The sequence below is a fragment of the Mesoplodon mirus genome (genome assembly GCF_964341445.2).
Source record: "Mesoplodon mirus genome assembly, chromosome: 5".
Lineage (NCBI taxonomy): Eukaryota > Metazoa > Chordata > Mammalia > Artiodactyla > Ziphiidae > Mesoplodon > Mesoplodon mirus.
The window spans coordinates 123,053,287-123,073,795 of NC_138980.1; the positions used below are offsets into that span (position 1 = coordinate 123,053,287).

Here is a 20,509-nt window from a genome sequence, read left to right on the forward strand (position 1 = left end):
GGGAGGCAGAGAAAGAAGACCGGGCTGCTCACTAGCAGATGGGAGACGCAAGGCTCTTCCCATGGCAGGGAGGGACTGTCTGTGGAAGAAAACTTCCCCACCAAACCCACGGCAGGAGAAGTTCCCCAAAGCCTTGGAGGTGCAGACACTTCTGTATAGTTTTTTCCTCCTTTAACCAGCAGGAATAGATTCGGATCACACTGAAGCAGACTGGCCAGAATGGACTCCATTCTAGATTAGCCTTTCAAACAGTTCCTTTTCTAGGACAAATAGTCACTCACTCAGAGAATAACAGAAGAATTCTGGCTATCCTGATCTCTCCACTTGCAGTGGTTCTTGGGAACTGGTAAGAGTGGGAAGGGGATAGGGTGTGCAACAAATTGAAGGGGAATGTCAGCTCGGGGCATGTTATCTATATGGCTGGGTTGAGGATGTGGAGCTATGCCATAGTGACATTAAGAATTTTAGCCTTATAAAGAAATTAGGGTGACAGGTGACAGATGACAGAAACATTTTTCTGACTCTCTTTGTCAGTGGCAGCAGGTCTGGTGAAAGACACCTCAGGAATAAATCCCACTCGAAGTGCCTCAGGGTGGACTAACCAGTGATCTTGGGCTGCTACTAAACCTCTGACCCCAGGAGTCCCTTCCAGCCCAATTCTCCAGGGTTCTTTGCAGCTCTAAATTTTCTGATTCTTTGGCCTCTTAGAAAATGTCTTTTGGATTACAAGCATATTGTATCTAGTCTTAGACTTGTTTGTATTGCTGCTATTTGAGAATTCAATCAGACTCTGAATGTGCTAGCAGAACAAACAATTTAAAGAAAATTTCTTATTTTAGGAGAGGGAGATAATAAAGTGACTAAGCATTCCATAACTTATCAAGCATTTAATCTATATTTTTCTAGAGTGCTTCTGCTTAAGTGGGGTTCATCCTTAACTCAAGGCTGCAGTGCCTATAGGTCACTTTGGTCTCAGCGTTAATGCCCAGGCAGGTCCTGTCCTCATTTGGCAGTGTGCAACCTAAGCTGTATAATATCTCATGTAATGTAAAATGGAGGAATGTGAACCTGGAGTAGGAATCTGGAAGTATCTTAGCTCCTCAAAGAAAAGCGCTATAGAAACATAGGCTGTTATCACCTGTGATATCACCTTTTTTAAAAGTAGGAGACAAAGATCTTCAAAACCATCATTCTTGAATGACACTCTGCTTTCTTGCTGATGAAAGTAAATGCCAGGATCAGTCTTTGGCAAAACTGAGAAGGGACCATTCCCCCTCCCCATTTTGGTGCCATTTCTGCTCTGTCTACCTATCCCACTACCACTCATCTCCTAAGTAGCTAGGGTCTTAAGACTAAGTCAGAAAATGATTGAATGTTAAGCATTTGCAGATTGATGTGAACCTGTCTCTATACAGCACTTATCGCAAGGGTATCTATATTCTAAGCTTCACTTCTAATTGTAGCAAAGGAATTACAAGCTTCACTGTGAAAGTGATGGTAGTTGGGGAAGAGGGGAGATGGGGATCTCTTGCCAGCTATACGTGGGGTATACATAGGACTGCCCTACAAATCAGCACCTGTAAATGACAGTATTGACTTCTAAGACTAAGGAACTTGGAACTCTTGCAGAATTATACAAGTCATTAATATACAGGTATACACATTCATACCTACACAAAACACACATATATATGTATGTAAATCAGTAGGATGCTGAATGGCTCACTACTGTCTGGATTGTAATATACCAATGACAAAATTCTGATCCTAAAATTTAACCTCCAGACCTAGTAACCATTTGCTATAATAAGTTTGGTCCTCTAACCCAGTATCACAAAGGGCTCCTAGTGAACATTTGGAGAATGGGTTCATGGATCAGCCAGACATGTAAAAGAGTCTCTACAGTGGCATAAATTATTATTTTAAGCATTTGTGGGAAGGGAGGGCTAGGAGAAAATGCCATCTCTTTACAATACCAAAAGGACCAGTCAGTTTGGTAGCTCAAAAACTCTGTCAAAATTGGTTCCAAAATAGTTGTTTGCCTAACATATTTATTAAGATTGAGTTCTTAGATCTCTAAAATCTATGCAGGTAACTAGATTGTGATATCAAAATTCTACCTTCACTCTTTCTTTTCCAAGGAAGAAGGCAGTGGCGTGCAGGACATCAGCGGCATGAGTGGAGTTGTGGTAAGCATTGGAGGAGTGGTAGTTGGATTCAATCACTTGGAGCCAGGCCCGAAGGGTAGTTTCAGAACAGTGTAAAAATTCACATACTCCAAACCGGGAAAAGACTTTTAAGCCCAGGTAAACCAATGGCCTGGAAAACAGGGGAAAAAAACTCTGATTCATTGTATTCACTGCTCCAGAAGCTGCTTTCTTTGAAGCTACTGGGAAATTGAGTCATTTTTTTCCTGATGCTTTATAGGCACAGGGGTATAAAAATATGTCCTCTCCAAATTAGAAGGTGATAGAGCATCTCCTCCTCACCAGCCACTTCTTTAAAAGTAGGTGCCTCATGGTGGTTAATCCAAATGACTTCTAGACTGTCTTAAGTCATCTGCCCTTCAGTGGCTCTAACAACCAAGAGAGAGGTCCCTGACAGTCCCTCTCTGTCTCTGCTTCCACGTAAGCTTTGCACTTCCTGTGTCCCCTGAGGAAGTTACTGAGCTTAAGGACAAAAGGAATGGCTTGTGTGGGTTCAGCAAAGTCATGTCATTTAGAATTACGTTACTTACTTATAGTTATCATTCATATTCAACACCCCTGGAAGAAAATGGACTTCTATAATAGAAGAGGACTTTCTGTGTTATCTAATCTTTCCCCTGCCTATAGGATGGATCAAAAGAAAAGTCTACAGTGCTCTCAAACTCATTTTGTAAGGTGGGACTTCAACAAGTTTGGGGCTGAGAATACTTAGAACTCTTGGCTCACTGGCGCAAAGGAATGACCTGGGTAGATCTGAAGAAGACACTCAGTATTTCTTCATCCTGGGTATCACCAGGCTGATCCCACATCTTACCCGCTAATACTCTCTTCTCCATAAAGGAGCTCGCTCAAGGGGCTACGGTCTCTCTGCACATTTGACACTCCTCCAGCATGGCATGAAAAGCAGAACCTGGGAGGTCACTTGTGGCAAGGACTCACATCTCCCTCAAAGTTTCCAGATGTGAAAGTCTTGAGTGTGTCCATCAATCCTCCCCCTGCCTACAGCCAGAGAAGCCACATACCTTTTATGTGTCACAGCTTCCAATTCAAAGATGTTGAACTCCCAGCTTTCCTCATTATCAAGTAATTGAGCGATAGAAGGGGGGACATCGTTGATGGTTATTGGCATCCCAAGGTGACTGTGACTCTGGGGCACATCTGAGCAAACAGATGGGGCAGGAGGGGTGGGTAACTGTGGAATATTGAGTGCTGCTGAGCATTTGTCATCTTCATGGTTGCTACTAAAAAGAAAGTCTTAAACTTCCAGGGGTAAGATTTTCCCTTCAGGGTTCTCTTACATTATTAAACTTCAGGACTCCCCAGTAGAAAAATAATTCAGTTTAACTGTTTAAATATAGAGAGATTTGCAATTCTTATTCTGACAGCGCTCACAGAAGTAATTTATATTAGGAGACCTGGTTTCAAATGTAGACCATAGAGATGCTTAAACTCCAATGAGTCGAATAGGAAGTATCACCAAGGCCCTTCCCAAACAATAATCACAACACTGAGGGAGACAAAAGGCCAGAGACAGGTTATCAGTAACAAGTGGATAGAGGACAACTTACTCTTAGTGAACACATACTCGTTTCCTGACAACCTTCTCAAGCCATCCTGGAATAAAGAAAGATGCTATGAGAAGCATGCTTTATATGCCATTATCGTTACTCTCTCATTTCTTTTATTAGCCAAAGAGATTTGAATCCTGAATAACCCAGTCAATCTGGAACTCCAGCTTGAAGCTCAAAATCAAGTGGGAACAATAGCTACAAAACAGTGGATACTCTCCTTTCCAAGGCTGTTAGCCCCAGGAGATGGAGAATTGAGAATTAAGTGGCTATGACTGCATTCAGGTCTCACACCTGAGCGGTGAGTTAGCTCTGTTCTCATGCCATCTTTCTCTTGTTGCATTTTGAAGCCACATAATGAAATCACAGAAGTGATCTTGCTTCGGGTGCATGTTAATTTGAAAGGACCACAATTACCCTCACAAGGACTGTGTTATTCTTGTGTTCTTAGATTTGCATCCTGGGGAGCCAAAGCCATGGGCCACATCTGGGGGATGATTTAATGTAAAGCCTTTAAAAGGTGGGGCTAATTTTTGACTAACATCTAAATTAACTTTTTTTCCAGCTGTAGTTTCTGTCTTATAACATGAGCTTCACTGTTAGCCTTTAAAGGAAGTTTCTGGATTTGAGGTCTTTGGAAGGGCAGCATAAGGGAGTGAACAGAATTTCGATGTCCTGCCATTTACTAGGCTCTTGAACTTTAGTCCCCAGATGTTCTTGCATCTCATTTCCTGCCCTCTACCTTCTACCCCCGAGTAGCTATTTAGACCTCTGCTTAAAAGCCATTTGTAATTGCTTATTTGTCATCCTCAGAAAGTATGTGCTAAGGTTTAAAGTATTAATGAAGGGCTCTCCTGAAGTCACACTCTGGATCTTTAGGCCAAGAGCTTAATTTTCAAAGCTGGATAAATAGATAAGTAACAATGGCCGTAACTGTCCTGCCTCTAAGGCAGGTATCACAAGGAACTCCTCTGATCTTAATCTTTCTTTCTTCTCTTCCCTAATGCTACATTAAAAAGGTGGAATCTTGTATTGGTTCCTCACAGCATTACCTGGAGAGGAAGCCCAACATGGTATGGCAGCAGGGGAAAGGAGGGCAGATAACTTGTTCTAGGAACCAGAAAGGTTCTGCAACTCTGCAGTGGCCAGCCTCCTGACAGACCCTTGGCAGTGTTCTGTTTTTTTTTTTTTAATTGCAGTATTGTTGATTTACAATGTTGTGTTAGTTACAGGTACATAGCAAAGTGATTTGGAGATATATATATATATTCCTTTTCAGATTCTTTTCCATTATAGGTTATTACAAGATATTGAATATAGTTCCCTGTGCTATACAGTAGGTTCTTGTTGTTTATCTATTTTATATATAGTAGTGTATATCTGTTAATCCCAAACTCCTAATTTATCCACCCTCCCCCCAACATTTCCCCTTTGGTAACCATAAGTTTGTTTTCTATGTCTGTGAGTCTATTTTTGTTTTGTAAATAAGTTCATTTGTATCACTTTTTAAGATTCCACATATAAGTGATATCATATTTGTCTTTCTCTGTCTGACTTACTTCACTTAGTATGATTATCTCTAAGCCCATTCATGTTGCTGCAGATGGCAAACACACACACACCTTGCCAGTGTTCTTTAGAACTAAAGTCTACACTGCATTGGGATGGGGCAACCAAGGCCAGCCGAGGGGCTCAAAAGGATCAGGAGGTCACTCAAATTACAGGCTCACCAGAAACCTTAGTAGGAACAAGGAGGATGGACCAGAAAGCCAGTCAACACTCAGCATTTGGTGGCAGGGCTAGACAGAAAACTTCAAAGTAAAACTCTTCGATGACTCTTGGACTTTGTTTTTCTCCCAAAGAATTCTTCCAGTTTCAGTCTCCAATAGGGAGCACAAATGAATAATTTCAATTTTCTCATTTTTCTTCACTTGCTGATAGATTATGATTACAGCCAAATAGATCGCAGCAAAAACACTAGAACAGGATGACTTCCTAGAAATAAGCTACTTTTAGTGGTTACAAATGGTGGTATTGGAGTGCCAGCAGGGGGCGGCTCCTCCTCCCCTCCCCATACTGAGCCACAGCAGCTCCCCTCTGCTTTTATTGATTATAAAGGGAACTCTGTATAGAGGTTTTATTTAAAGAAAGAATTCTACAGCTAAGATTTTGGAAACTAGTGCTGTCATCTAAGCACCAATGCTTTCATTATATAAAGAGCCTGAGGTCCAAGGAAGCCTAGCCATAACCCTCGATGGAATACTATACCAGGTCAAGGGGAAGAAGTACAAAAGGGCTCCATTGTGATATTTAGCCTTCAATCAACTGTCTATTTACTCCTTACTGTAGTACAAATTCAGAGGACAGATTAGTCATTTGTGCTCCTGCAGCTGCTTCTGGTGATGCTGATGTTAGCCCACACAGCAGGTATTTCTATACCTATAGGTAACAGTTTATATGTTACATGGTATATGTTCTCTGGAGTGCACTTAACATTGTCCTGCATTTCTGGTTTTTCCTCATCACTCACAGTCATCAGGCCTCCCACGAGATCACTGGTGTGGGGATCTTCATCTTTGGTACCCAGCTGAGGGGAGTACAGTTCTGTGGTTCGTAAAATTTCTAAAACTCTGTCCAAGGCTTCTGCTACTGTGACAGGACTGTTTTCTTGGGCTGCATTGATTATATTTATAACCTAAGGAAGTAAAGAGAAAGAATCCATTTGAGGACATTAGGATTCTTCTTCTCAAAACTCACTCATGTGCCTAGAATCCAAAAGAAATCAGAAGATAACACATCTTATTGTTCAAAATGACCAGTGCTTTCACGGCACCACTCTCTTTATACTGAAGCATGCTTCTCATCCCACCCTATCCCGGTGTTTCTCTTACTTCAGTGACCACATTTTCTCAGGCTCCTTTGCTGATCCTTCTCCTTTATCTCTCTTCTACAGGTTGCAGTTCCTCAGAGACTAGTGCTGGGCCTTCCTCTCACTCCACAGTCCTTTCAGAGATGAGCTCTTTCATTTCCATGACTTTGGACACATACGATCCACATGCCCAGGACTCTCAAATTTATATCCCAGCCCTGAACTCCTTTTTGACTTTCAGATTTATATTCAGTTGCCTGCCTGACATATCTATTGGAATATCTTACTTACATATCCAAAACTAAACTCACAGCCTTGCTCTCCTCTTCCCAAAGCAAGCAAGTAAACCTAACAGAAAATGAAAGACAAGAGCTGTACTCGTCTGGTTTCTACATTGCCGTGAAAAAACCACTTCTATTAATCTTGTGCTCAAACCAAAACCCTGGGAGGCCCTGGTTGACATACACTTTCCCTCAATTCTCTCCCTACCTGACAGTATAATTCATCATCAAGACGAATTGAATTTACCCCCAAATATTTCCTGACCTACTCATTTCTCTCCACCTCCACTGCTGTAATTCTAGGACAGCTAACACAATTTCTTGCTTAGAATTCTGGAAAAGGTCCCTAACTGTCCTCTTTCACCCTTGCCATCTCCAGTCCATTCTCTGCATGGCAGCTTGGTGTTATTTTCAATAAACGTATCTGGTCATGTCACTCCCCTACTTTAAACTCTTCAGTGGTTTCCATTGCACGTGAAGTAAAATATAAACTTATTACAGCTCTATTGGCCAGAATGAACTGAGCCCCACACAACTCCATGTCACCATTTCTCCCCTCTGCTCTCCGAGCTCCAGTCACACCTGACTTTCTTTCAGGTCCTCAGTTGCTCCATTCCCTCCTTTTCCCACCTCAGTGCTCATGCCTTACTGTGCCTGCTGCCTAGAATCCTCTTCTCTTAACATCTTTGTATCCTTCAGGTCTTACTTCAAACATTACTTCCTCTACAGAGAGACCCTCCCTGACCACCCCTCTCACCCAACCAAACTAGGGCCCTAACCTAATTTTCCCTCATAGAAACCTGTTGTTTTCCTTTATGGCAGTTATTGCAATTTATAACTACGTATTTATTATGTGTTTATTTGTTTAATATCTGTTTCCTTTACTAGACTGTAAACTCCATGATATAGGTAATAGTATGCCATTCATCACTTTATCTCCAGAATATAGCCTAGTGTTCAGTGGCCCTGATTGCAGAGTAGGGGCAGCAGCTGCTACTCACCTTTGTGATGGGAGCCTCGATGGTCATGGAATGGATCCTTGCCATGGATGGATAGCGACGATTCTGTAGGCTTGGTGCTGGAGAGAAGTCAAGAAAGTTGTATCTGGTTCTGGTGGCTCAGCTGCGCTTAAGTGCAGCAAAGGAACCCTGCACGGACTTGGGGGCCTGATTTCCACAGGACTACTGTCCTCCACTGCTCCCCATAAAGCAATGAATTCACCCATCTCTTAGTCCTAAAAGGCTGAGAGCTCAGCCACTACTTGCCAGGGACTGGAAAGGGTGGTCTGGCCTGGAACATTGATGACAGGAAGGCTTTATGAGTCTCAGGTCCACGGGGATTTCAGAGAAGGTTGATGGGATCCAGAGGCCTCATCCCAACAGCCTAATGATCCCCCAGGAGTTACTTTCCCGTAAGTCACTAAGGCCCAACTTGGGCAGTTCCGTCACTTTCAGTCCTCAGCCACAGGCCGGGTAACTGGATGACTGCAGTGTAGGAGGGGAGGCACGATCCGTGGCCAGGGTGGGGTGGGCAGAAGAATGAGCCCCTCTCAGTCTGAGTTAGGGCCAGGCACTCCAGGCACTCCTAAGACTTTAGGTTCTTAGCACCAGGAGCCCAAGGTGGGTCTAGCTCTCATCTGTAAAAACTGAGCTTATCCCGTTGAAATTCCTTCACCCATTATCCTCTCCATCTAAAATGTCCTATCTTTACGTGTGGTTCAAAATCCAAAAGGTAGAAGCTTTATTTTAAAAGCATTGTTCTCATCAGATCTTCCTACCCTCCCTGAGAGGCAGGCAGGAGGGAACAGAACTCGCATGTTATAGATCTGATAACTTAACGTAGCTGATGTCAGCAGAGGCTGCCTGCCGGTCAGCCATCTTTGTAGCCATCTCCACTGCCAGAGCAGCCACCATTGCTGCCCTGCTATACTCTTCAGCCTTCACTTCTCCCATGCTCTGGAGAGATAATGGATGATCCATCTCAAACTCCATTCTGAAAACTGAACTAATCCAGTTGAAATGCCCTCATCCATGATCCTCTAAAATGGATACCCTCTTCATCTATCTACACCCTCAACCCATCGGGAAAAATTCAGTCCATTTTCTTCCTTCACGTTCTTGGTCCCAATCCCTTGCATACCTTGTGGTCTTTCCATCTTCCTCTATGAATTATACACCTTATCCCTAGAGTCTTTGGTCCTTGCTAGTTCAGCCACTTGCCTCAGGCTCAGGTTTCCCATTGTGACGTGAAGGATAGCAGCTAAGAGTGACCTAGCTATTGAAACTGAGCTGCTCTAGTGGTTATGTGGCCTAACACACGTTAGGCCATAAAGGAACAAGCATGGAGTCATTTCCCAGAGAAGGCAAAGACTATAAAAAGTAAAAAAAAAGAATAAAAAGGCCTAAAAATTTTTCCATCTACAGGAAAAAAGCCAGTTTAGTTGTAATCCTATTCCTTGGAGTTTTGTTTATATGCTGAGGAATTATTAAATATATTCCTGTGTCATTTTCTACACTTTAAAGTCAAGGAAATGTGAAAAACTTACCATCACTGCCTCGAGATGATATTGATTTCACATCAATGGACTCTTTCCTCCTGTTCTTGTGTCTGAATGAATGAGACTCTAAGGATTTCAGATTAGTAATGGAGAGTGATTAGTTTTCAAGCTTATTCACAGGCAAAGTTTAGACATATTTTTTCCCTCATTCTCCAAAGAAAACGAGGTTACTTTTTAAGCACTGTAAAATATTTTTAAGAAATAGTGAGCCACTGTCTCTTCAAATCATCAACACACACAGAATTATCAGTCATATTAATTGTAAAATGACATCTTTTCCTTGTGGTACCACATTACCTTGTAATGGGTTTATTATTAAGGGTTACTTAGTTCCATTAATAAATATCTCCTTGAAAATAAACATTAAAACTTGGGGGAGGGCTTCCCTGGTGGTGCAGTGCTTGAGAGTCCGCCTGCCGATGCAGGGGACACTGGTTCCTACCCTGGTCCAGGAAAATCCCACATGCCGCAGAGCGGCTGGGCCCGTGAGCCATGGCCGCTGAGCCTGTGCTCCGCCTGTGCTCCTCAACGGTAGAGGCCACAACATGAGAGGCCCGTGTACCGCAAAAAAAAAAAAAAAAACAACTTGGGGGAAATTTTGAGGGGTTCATTTTGACATGAAGGACAATACATTTCCATGGGTGGGGAAGGCTTTTATGGGGATATTTGAGGAAATAAAATACTAGTCAAATCCACAGAGAGTAGAGTCTATTTGAGAAACTAATTTGGACCAATTTTAGGCCCCCCTGTAAAGTCAGACCTCTTGATGGTTTTCTAGGTTCTCCTGAGGATATGATTTCATCAAATGATGCAGACTGTTGATCCCAGGAATGAAGAGAAGAAAAAGCAGTTTTCTAATCCCAACAAATTCCAACAATTTTACTCTCACTTTTGTCCTTGTTTTCTGAGGGGAAAAAAAGCACTTAAAAAATCTGTGTAAGTATTTGCAGACTTTGAATTTAATGTTCAAAATGTGCTGTCACATTAATGTGAGATCTAATCAAACGGTGCATGCTACCAGTGAGGACCAAAGGATAAAAATGTCAGGGCAGCAGAGGTGGCTTCAGAAAAATGCAGTTTCAGGGCATTTGCTTTTTGTAGGAGTAACCCATGAGCAAGGAGAGAAACTTAACCATAACACAGAATTTCTCCTCACTGTGCAGAAAGGAGGCAGATGTGCAGGTTTCAGCAGGGGGTTGCTTTTCTTAGACACTGATAAATGATCATATTCCAAGAGAGAAAAAAATATGCAATGCTTTTTAAAGAACTGTCTACTGACACCAAAAAAAGTGCAAGAGAGCATAGTAATTAAGAGAACCAGTTCCAGAGCCAAATTGCCAAAACTCCAATCTCCACTATGCCATCTAATAGCTGTGTAACTTTGGGAATGTTCCTTCTCTGTGTCTCAGTATCTACACCTGCAAAGTGGGGATAGTTATAGCATCTCATTCATAGGCTCTTGTGAGATGTAAATAAGTTAATTCATAGATAGCACTTAGTGCCTGCTACATAGTAAATATAAAGTTCATGTTTCCCTATTATTATTAATTACATTTGTTCATCTGCATGTATACCCTCTTTTTAAGCAAACGGGGGATCATGTTATAATATTATTCTACTACTTGCTATCACTTTATAATATGTCTTAGGTATTTCTCTAGATCACCTTTTTAACCATTTACTTTAATGTCATTAAACATCTGATTCAATTTTTAAAAGGTTAAATCAGTAACGAAACGAATTATATTTATACAGCATAAAGTGGAAGGCAGAACTATTATAAAGTTAATCTGAACAACACAGCCAGCCATAAGACCTTGTCTTAAATCACCTAACTTAAACTATTTTACTACCCCTTTGCCTAATTTTCTTTCAGACCCTGCCTTAATAATTTTCCTAGCCCTGGATTTGAGTTTCAGTATTTCTTTATAAGATACCTATAAAATTATATTGTTAAGATCATATTACATCTTTCAAACCCTGAGGAACTAATAGTGATCATTTGCAAGACATTGGATTTAGTCTATTACATTTAGGAATGTAATAATCATACACATTCCTAACAGTTGTTTACCAGATAACAAATTAAATCTAACTTATTAAATATTTAAGATTAAATTCAGGATTAAAGAGCACAAGAATTCCTCAAAATGTAGTTTCCAAATAAAACTAAACTAGGGAGGCTATAGCCCAGGGCTGGCTGGTTGAATTCTAAATCATTCACTAGAAATAATTATTCAAAGATGGATAATGCTTATTCTTTCTGACTTTCATCTCAGCTAAAATTAAGAAAATCTATAGGAACAGAAAAGACTAAAAGTTTGGGGAAATTATTTATTCAATAAAGGCCATTTAAATCAAAGAATTCATTTATTCATTCTCTCAAAAGATGTTGTGGAATGAACTTTAAAACCAGAGAGAAGAAGGATAAGAGAGATTCAAATAGCTGTACTCAATGGCAAAAAAGGATACAGTGTCATCAATTTAAAAAAAAATAGCTACCACTTACTGAGCACCTACTATGCACCAGACATTGTGCTTTACTATTTATTTTAAATATAGTAATTATCTTACATAATCATTACAATTCTGAAAGCTACATAGTGCAATCCCCATTTTACTGATGAAGAAATTTAAACTTGGAGAGATTATGTCGGTTGCTTAACGTCCAAGAGTTAATAAATGGTGGAACTTATGCTTTCCAAGATGGGAGAGTTTCAGTTAATCAATGTTCTGTATTTATTGAGTGTCTATTATGTGCAAGGCAATACTGGGCACTGTAAAGGATATGAAAATGCTTATAACAGTTTTTGACACTCAGAAGCTCGTAAGTAAGTGAAAATAATACTCTCACTGGGTTAAAGAAATAAACTAAAACATCTGTGAAAGAGAGAGAGAAAAAGTGTGGAGGGAAGGGGAGAAGGATACCAAACAGTTAAATGCCAGGTACTGCTAGACATTATATACATTTTCTCCTTTAATTCCCATAGGCATTGTTAATTCATCTTACAAATGAAGAAACTGAAGCTCAGAAAGATCAAATGAAATCTTTCTGAGTAGGTGAAAATATGGTCCATTTTAGAATCCAGGAAAGGCACTAAGTAGCCCAGGGTCCAACTTTATGCCTCAGTGGCTGGGAAAGCCACCAACAAGGGAGAGAATGTGTGGTGTGTGTGCAGGAACGAGAATTTTAAGTCTTTGGTAGCAGACTGATTTTCCCCTCTAATCAAAGAATTCTAGACCTTTCAAATGTAGAAGTCATTAGGTTCAGCCTCCTCTTTTTATGGCAGAGGAAACCAAGAGTCAGACAGTGAGAGTCTTGCTCAAGGTATGATGTGAGGATGTGGGCAGCTGAAATGGTGATTTGCTGCTCCTGACTGCCTGGCAAGGGCCCATTCACATTTTCTAATTGTATGTAGTCACTGACTGCTACAAAGAAAGGGAAGACTAACTATGGTATAATAATGTGTGTCCCCTGGACTTTTGGGCCACTCTCTATTTTGAGTTTATCTTGCTCTCCATGGTTTCTAGTCAGCAAAAGAAACCAGGATGAAGAAGGCATTCAGTAGAAAAGGTTGCCATGAATGAAGATTCAAAGCTTTTTAAGGGATCCTGCTTTTAACCTCACTCTCAGACCTTTCAGTATCAGCACTCAGGTATCAGCAACCCAGGTTCTGGGGTGGTGACTGTCAATCCAGACTTCTTCAGAATGATTCATAGACTTGAACCCACAAATTCCACCTGAGTATGTAAGAGTGAAATTGAAGTATTCTCACCTGTTTGAGAATTATCTCCTGAGTCACGATGAACCTTGTGAATCTAAAGTTGTTCAGAAGTTTGGTAAAGCAAGAAAAAGAGATTTTAAATATGGTATTAGTTACATTTCCAACCAAACAATTTCATTAAAAACTCTGAAAAATTCAAGAAAACAAGAAGTTGCACAGATAATATGAACAGATGAAAGATGGACACCAGCTGATAATACTACAAATTCTCTGTTACATCCAGACACTTATAGAATGCCTGAGCCTGACAGCAGGGAGATACCCAAGGGATACACTTTCTAAGCAAGACGTCTAGATCTCCAGTCAGCTGTTATTTTGACAGTCTGCAGAAATGCAGAAAGACAAAAGAAAAAACAGAATTTAAAACAAAATTTAAGATTTTTATATGTACTCTGTTAATATTTCAGACATGTTATACATTTTTCCTGTAATATAAAAGCAATCTGAATTTAAGCCTAGGATATTAAAAAACCTTCCCCAAAAGCTCTTCAAATGCACTTCAATTATAGACAATTTACTAAATGTTTCTTCATAAAGTCTGAACTTTAGATTCAATTTTGCACCTAGTTCTTTCTCAGTATCAATTTTTTTGTGCTAATGCTCAGTACATATCTATCAAATGTTTAGTGAAGTTATTAACATTAGAAATAATAAATATGCTTTCTTTGGGGGTTCTGCACTTCTGGTGTTTATAACTAAGACACTTACTGGGGCACACCTAGCTTTATCATGATTATAATCATGCTTCTTTGCTGCTAAATCCACCTACTTCCAGTTTCTCAAACCATCACACATTTGTAAGCACTGAATGAATGGAATAAGTTAACCTGAAAAACAAGACAGATGAGTATGTAGGACTGTTTATGGGGGAAGATTAGTATGGTTTAGCAACATCAGCTGTAACAGCCAGAAGTCCCATATATTTCAGGTACAGTAAAATGTTCCAGCTTGACTGAACCACTGAAAAATAATCATGTAAAACTGAAGTGTTAAAATAGGGGTTTTGTATGAATTATTCTGCACAGTTCATTCCACATAATTACAGAAAAAATTACATGGCCAGCCTGTGTGAGATCTTGGTCTTATATGTGACTAAGGGCTGTGGCTTATTTATCCCGTAATTATGGGAACTTTTTATTTCTTCTGTGAACAACTATTTTATGTTTTTCCTTTACAAATAAAGATCATTTGCTACCAAGCTACTGAGTGCAGTATGAATTTCTGATAACCAAATGAATACAACTTTTTCTCAGTCAGCTTTAGCTCAAAAGCAAGTGATCTTTAAATGCTTAGCTCTTCTCTTTGAATCACAATACATCTCTCCTTTAAGAACAAAGTCCCATGGCTCCCCAGATTACACAGAAAGCCACTTTCTTGTCTTTTGTTGACTTCTGCAGGCCAGCTGATTGAACTGTGGGCCTCCTGGGAGGTCAGTGTAGGCTTTGTGTTCCATCAAGTCTCGATGGAACTAGATGAAGCCCAAGGTCCAGTAGATGCACAGTTCAACCCTGCCTTTGGGACGGAAATGTGCACCTGCCCCTGAAGGGAGAAGCAGGGACAGGGAGGAGGGGAGAGGAGAGGTACTGGGTCCGTCTGCTGAGGTGGCTCTGGGCTTTCTCCACACAGGATGTTGCATTCAGCGATTTCTGAGCTGAGCATGCTGCATCCCCATAAACCTGTGCCCCTAAATTGGCTCATCTGTCTCTGATGGGCTCTTCGTTATGAACAGCAGAAGAAACTGGAAGTACTCCTCAAACAACCAATCACCACTTGCTTTGCACACAGAGGTTCTGCAGGGCTGTGTCAGGTCATAATTCCCTTCACAATCCTCTGTGGTAAGAGCAATGCCTGAAGACAGTTTGCCCATCACACCCCAGCAGTGCTAGGTTTTTACTGAAACTTCCAACTCAGGTTATCTTCCTGCCTCTCCCAAATACCTCCTTTTACAACCAAAGATTCATTTGAATGAAAACAATTCTTTTAGAATTACAATTTTCTTCTTGGAAGGCTAAACCCACCCATCATTTATAACTTGGTATGAATGCTTCTATTAAAATTTTTCCTCAGGGCTTCCCTGGTGGCGCAGTGGTTGAGAGTCCGCCTGCCGATGCAGGGGACACGGGTTCGTGCCCTGGTCCGGGAAGATCCCACATGCCGCGGAGAGGCTGGGCCCGTGAGCCATGGCCGCTGAGCCTGCGCGTCCAGAGCCTGTGCTCCGCAACGGGAGAGGCCACAACAGTGAGAGGCCCGCGTACCGCCAAAAAAAACAACAACAAAAAAACAAAAAAAACCCAAAATTATTTCCTCATAATTCTCAAGTCAGGCTCACTGAGGAAATACAGAGAATGAGTGGTCCTGTAGTTTGGCACTCTCTGGTGGGCAGCCAGGAGAGGCCTGTGGGCAGGAAGAAAGGAGGAACCACTTCTCCTGTGACCGAAGCAGCCACCTCTTACACGTGTGCATGGTGCTAGCAGCTCGACATGTACAATCTAGTCACTACGGCACCCTCGAAAGGAGGGAAGGTGGTCATTCCTTCTGACAGATGCAGAAGCTGAGGTTTCGAGACGTTGAGGGGCTTGTCTGAACCACACAGCCAGCACGCAGCAGATCCCAATTTCAAACCCGGCTCTCTCCAACTAAAACCACTTCTCTTTGTCACGTTGCTCAGGCCCCAGAAGGGAAGCCCCGGTGCAAGCTTGTTAAACTGGGGTCTGAGGACAATATCCCTGGGTTCAGTGAAGGGCATCTGTCTGAATACAATTTTCTTTGTAATTTTGGGGAGGGTTTGAATCTCTGCTATCGATAGGTTTTGTCACATGCATGCTAAAGCAAAGAAAAGAAATCGTAATTCAATGGTTACATGTCAGCCAATCTCTCCAGAGTGTAGTGTTTTTGTTTTCCCTTTTGTAATGGAAATGCATACAGTAGTGACTAAGAATTCTGGTATCATGTGTCCCCCAGGCTTCAGCACTAAGGTTCTGCAATGTGAATACTGCTGGCCTTGCCTGTGCCACTCTTGCCAGAGCTCAAAGCTGGAATTTCTTAGCAAGGCCTTGGAAGCTTACAGCCTGTTTTTTTGGGGAAAAAAATCATAATTCCAATCTTTTAATTCCTTAAAATACTATAGGTTCCCACAAGTGTTACTGTCCTTGTGCTAAATGCTTTGTGTACAGATACCTGATTATGCTTGGCTCAAAAGCGCTATGAATTCTGGCTGTGTGTGTGTACACGTGCGTGTATGTGTGATTTCAGGGTCACTTGATTGTTTTCCTCTTAAAGAATAATCATTTTAAAATGATATTTTCTTTACACATCCACCAGAATGTCTAAGAAAGAAATTCTGTCAAGTATGTGGAACAAGTGGAACTCTCACATGTTGGAGGGTGTATAAAGTGGTACAGCCACTCTGAAGAAGGTCTGGTAGTTTCTTACCAAACTAAGCCTACGCCTACCCCATGACCCAACTGCTCCGTATTCAGCTCTACTCCCGAGCATCTACCCAAGATGAATGAAAGCATATATTCACAAAAAACACTTGTCTAAGAATGTGCAAAGGAGTCCCAAACTGAAAACAGCCCAGAAGTCCATCAACAAGAGAAATAAACTGCGGTAGAAATAAAAAGAAAAAAGAAAAAAATACTGATACATACAACATGAATGAATCTCAAAACACTGATGATGAATGAAAGAACCCAACACAAAAGAGGAGACACTTTATGAGGCTCTAGAACAGGCAAAACTACTCTGTGGTTACGTAAGTCAGAACAGTGTTCCTCTGGGCATGGGAAGGAAGGGAGTGGAGGCAGGGATAACTGGGAAGGGGTGTGAGGGAACGTCTGGGTTGGGAAGGTTTGAAATCTTGATGCGGTCTGCAATACAGAGGCACATGCATTTGCTGAAACTCAAGGAATGTTATACTTAGATTTGTACATTTCACTGTATGTAACTTTTACCTAAAAAATGAAAAAACTCACAAACAAATATTAAACTCTAATTAATAATATGCATGCCAAAGTACCAAGGGGTGAAATGTCCTGATGTTTGCAACTTAATTTGAAATCTATCAAAGAATAAGATGGACTGATGGATGAATTGGGGGATGGATAGAGGGACTGATAGATATATGGATGGATAGATGATTGAGCAAAATGTTACTTATAGAACCTAGGTGGTGAGTACATGTGTATTTACTTACACTTCTTCTAACTCTTTTATGTTAAAAAAATTTCATAATAAAATATTGAGAAAATTAAATGTTCAACTGACGATATGGATTGATGGCTAAAAATTGGAAGTCTGAAACAATTTCAAAATTTGTGAAAATAAATAAGATGAAGAAAATTGAGAACAGCCTGAAATTGAGCAAGGTGAGTGACATGTCATGGTCCCTGGGACTCTGTACCACGAGCCTGGGCATGAGGATGATGTTCCATTTCAAACCATCACTAAGGAATTGTAGACAGCAGCTATCAATCTTAGAAGTATAAGATTTACCTAGGTAACTAATACATTGATTTTAATAATTTTATTGATTGATTTTGTGAATTATGGAGTTACAAATGAACCTAAATCCTGGTATCTCTTATAGGAGAAAAACTCAGAAATAACTTTTTAAATGAAAAATCATGAGACTTTTTAGCAATTAAAATGAGTCAAGGAACAGTTTTGGCATCCGAGGTGAAGGGCGACTTGAGCTAAAATCAAGGTGACAAGGGAAGGAGGATGTGGGGCTCTCAGTAGGGCAGGGCATAACTTCAAGATACTGCAGTTTTGGTTCCAGACCACCGGGATAAAACTTTAATAATATAGGTCTTGAGACCTTCAAGACGGCAGAAGAGTAAGACGTGGAAATGACCTTCCTCCCAACAGATACATCAGAAATACATCTACATGTGGAACAACTCCTACAGAACACCTACTGAATGCTGGCAGAAGACCTCAGACCCCCAAAAAAGGCAAGAAACTCCCCATGTACCCGGGTAGGGCAAAAGAAAAAAGAAAAAACAGAGACAAAAGAATAGGGACGGGACCTGCACCAGTGGGAGGGAGCTGTGAAGGAGGAAAAGTTTCCACACACTAGGAAGCCCCTTCGCAGGCGGAGACTGCGGGTGGCGGAGGGGGAAGCTTCGGATTCACAGAGGAGAGCACAGCAACAGGGGTGCGGATGGCAAAGCGGAGAGATTCCTGCACAGAGGATCAGTGCCAACCAGCACTCACCAGCCCGAGAGGCTTGTCTGCTCATCGGCCGGGGCGGGTGGGGGTTGAGAGCTGAGGCTCAGGCTTCGGAGGCCACATCCCAGGGAGAAGACTGGGGTAGGCTGTGTGAACACAGCCTGAAGGGGGCTAGTGTGCCACGGCTAGCCGGGAGGGAGTCTGGGAAAAAAGTCTGGACCTGCCTAAGAGGCAAGAGACCATTGTTTCCTGGTGCACGAGGAGAGGGGATTCAGAGCACCGCCAAAGTGAGCTCCAGAGACGGACACGAGCCGCGGCTATCAGCGCAGACCCCATAGACGGGCATGAGATGCTAAGGCTGCTGCTGCCGCCACCAAGAAGCCTGTGTGCGAGCACAGGTCACTGTCCACACCTCCCCTCCCGGGAGCCTGTGCAGCCCGCCTCTACCAGGGTCCCGGGATCCAGAGGCAACTTCCCTGGGAGAACGCACGGCACGCCTCAGGCTGGTGTAACGTCATGCCGGCCTCTGCCGCCGCAGGCTCGCCCCTCATCCGTACCCATCCCTCCCCCCAGCCTGAGTGAGCCATAGCCCCTGAATCAGCTGCTCCTGATTTAACTCCGTCCTGTCTGAGTGAAGAACAGATACCCTCAGGTGACCTACACGCAGAGGCGGGGCCAAATCCAAAGCTGAACCCCGGAAGCTGTGCGAACAAAGAAGAGAAAGGGAAATCCCTCCCAGCAGCCTCAGGAGCAGTGGATTAAATCTCCACAATCAACTTGATGTACCTGCATCTCTGGAATACCTGAATAGATAACCAATCATCCCAAAATTGAGGCAGTGGACTTTGGGAGCAATGATATATATATTTTTTTCCTTTTTCTTTTTTTCTGAGGGTGTATGTGTATGCTTCTGTGTGTGATTTTGATGTACAGCTTTGCTTTTCCCATTTGTCCTAGGATTCTGTCTGTCCATTTTTTGTTGTTTTCCTTTTCTATTTTTCATTACTTTTTAATTTTTAATAATTATTTTTATTTTAATAACTTTATTTTATTTTCTGCTTTTCTTTCTTTTTTTCTCCCTTTTCTTCTGAGTTGTGGAGCTTGGTGCTCCAGCCAGGTGTCAGGCCTGTGCCTCTGAGGTGGGAGAGCCAAGTTCAGGACATTGGTCCACCAGAGACCTCCCAGCTCCATGTTATATCAAGCAGCGAAAGCTCTCCCAGAGATCTCCATATCTTTGCTAAGACCCAGCTCCACTCAACGACCAGCAAGCTACAGTGCTGGACACTCTGTGTCAAACAACTAGCAAGACAGGAACACAACCCCACCCATTAGCAGAGAGGCTGCCTAAAATCATAATAAGGTCACAGACACCCTAAAACACACCACCGGATGTGGTCCTGACCACCAGAAAGACAAGATCCAGCCTCATCCACCAGAACACAGGCACTAGTCCCCTCCACCAGGAAGCCTACACAACCCACTGAACCAATGTTAGCCACTGGGGGCAGACACCAAAAACAACGGGAACTACAAAGCTGCAGCCTGTGAAAAGGAGACCCCAAACACAGTAAGATAAGCAAAATGAGCAGAGAAACACAGAGCAGATGAAGGAGCAAGATAAAAACCCACCAGACCAAACAAATGAAGAGGAAATAGGCAGTCTACCTGAAAAAGAATTCAGAGTAATGATAGTAAAGATGACCCAAAATCTTGGAAATAGAATAGAGAAAATACAAGAAACGTTTAACAAGGACCTAGAACAACTAAAGAGCAAACAAACAATGATGAACAACACAATAAATGAAATTAAAAATTCTCTAGAAGGAATCAATAGCAGAATAACTGAGGCAGAAGAACGGTTAAGTGACCTGGAAGATAAAATAGAGGAAATAACTACTGCAGAGCAGAATAAAGAGAAAAGAATTGAGGACAGTCTCAGACCTCTGGGACAACATTAAATGCACCAACATTCGAATTATAGGGGTCCCAGAAGAAGAAAAGAAAAAGAAAGGGACTGAGAAAATATTTGAAGGGATTATAGTTGAACACTTCCCTAATATGGGAAAGGAA

General features: G+C 41.8%; 1 protein-coding gene across 7 annotated transcripts in view; it reads right to left on the bottom strand.

The window, feature by feature from the left end:
* The window catches only part of PDE8B (phosphodiesterase 8B), a gene marked incomplete at its 5' end in the record, with an annotated part of 391,344 nt that overhangs the window by 20,059 nt on the left and 350,776 nt on the right, over window positions 1-20,509 (bottom strand). For all 7 annotated transcript variants that reach the window (XM_082621924.1, XM_082621927.1, XM_082621926.1 and 4 more), the window contains 7 exons: window positions 2,121-2,319; window positions 3,230-3,365; window positions 3,776-3,821; window positions 6,306-6,470; window positions 7,927-8,003; window positions 9,471-9,548; window positions 13,259-13,301. In XM_082621924.1, the coding sequence (XP_082478050.1) occupies window positions 2,121-2,319; window positions 3,230-3,365; window positions 3,776-3,821; window positions 6,306-6,470; window positions 7,927-8,003; window positions 9,471-9,548; window positions 13,259-13,301 (744 nt within the window). The remainder of the gene's footprint in view (window positions 1-2,120; window positions 2,320-3,229; window positions 3,366-3,775; window positions 3,822-6,305; window positions 6,471-7,926; window positions 8,004-9,470; window positions 9,549-13,258; window positions 13,302-20,509) is intronic.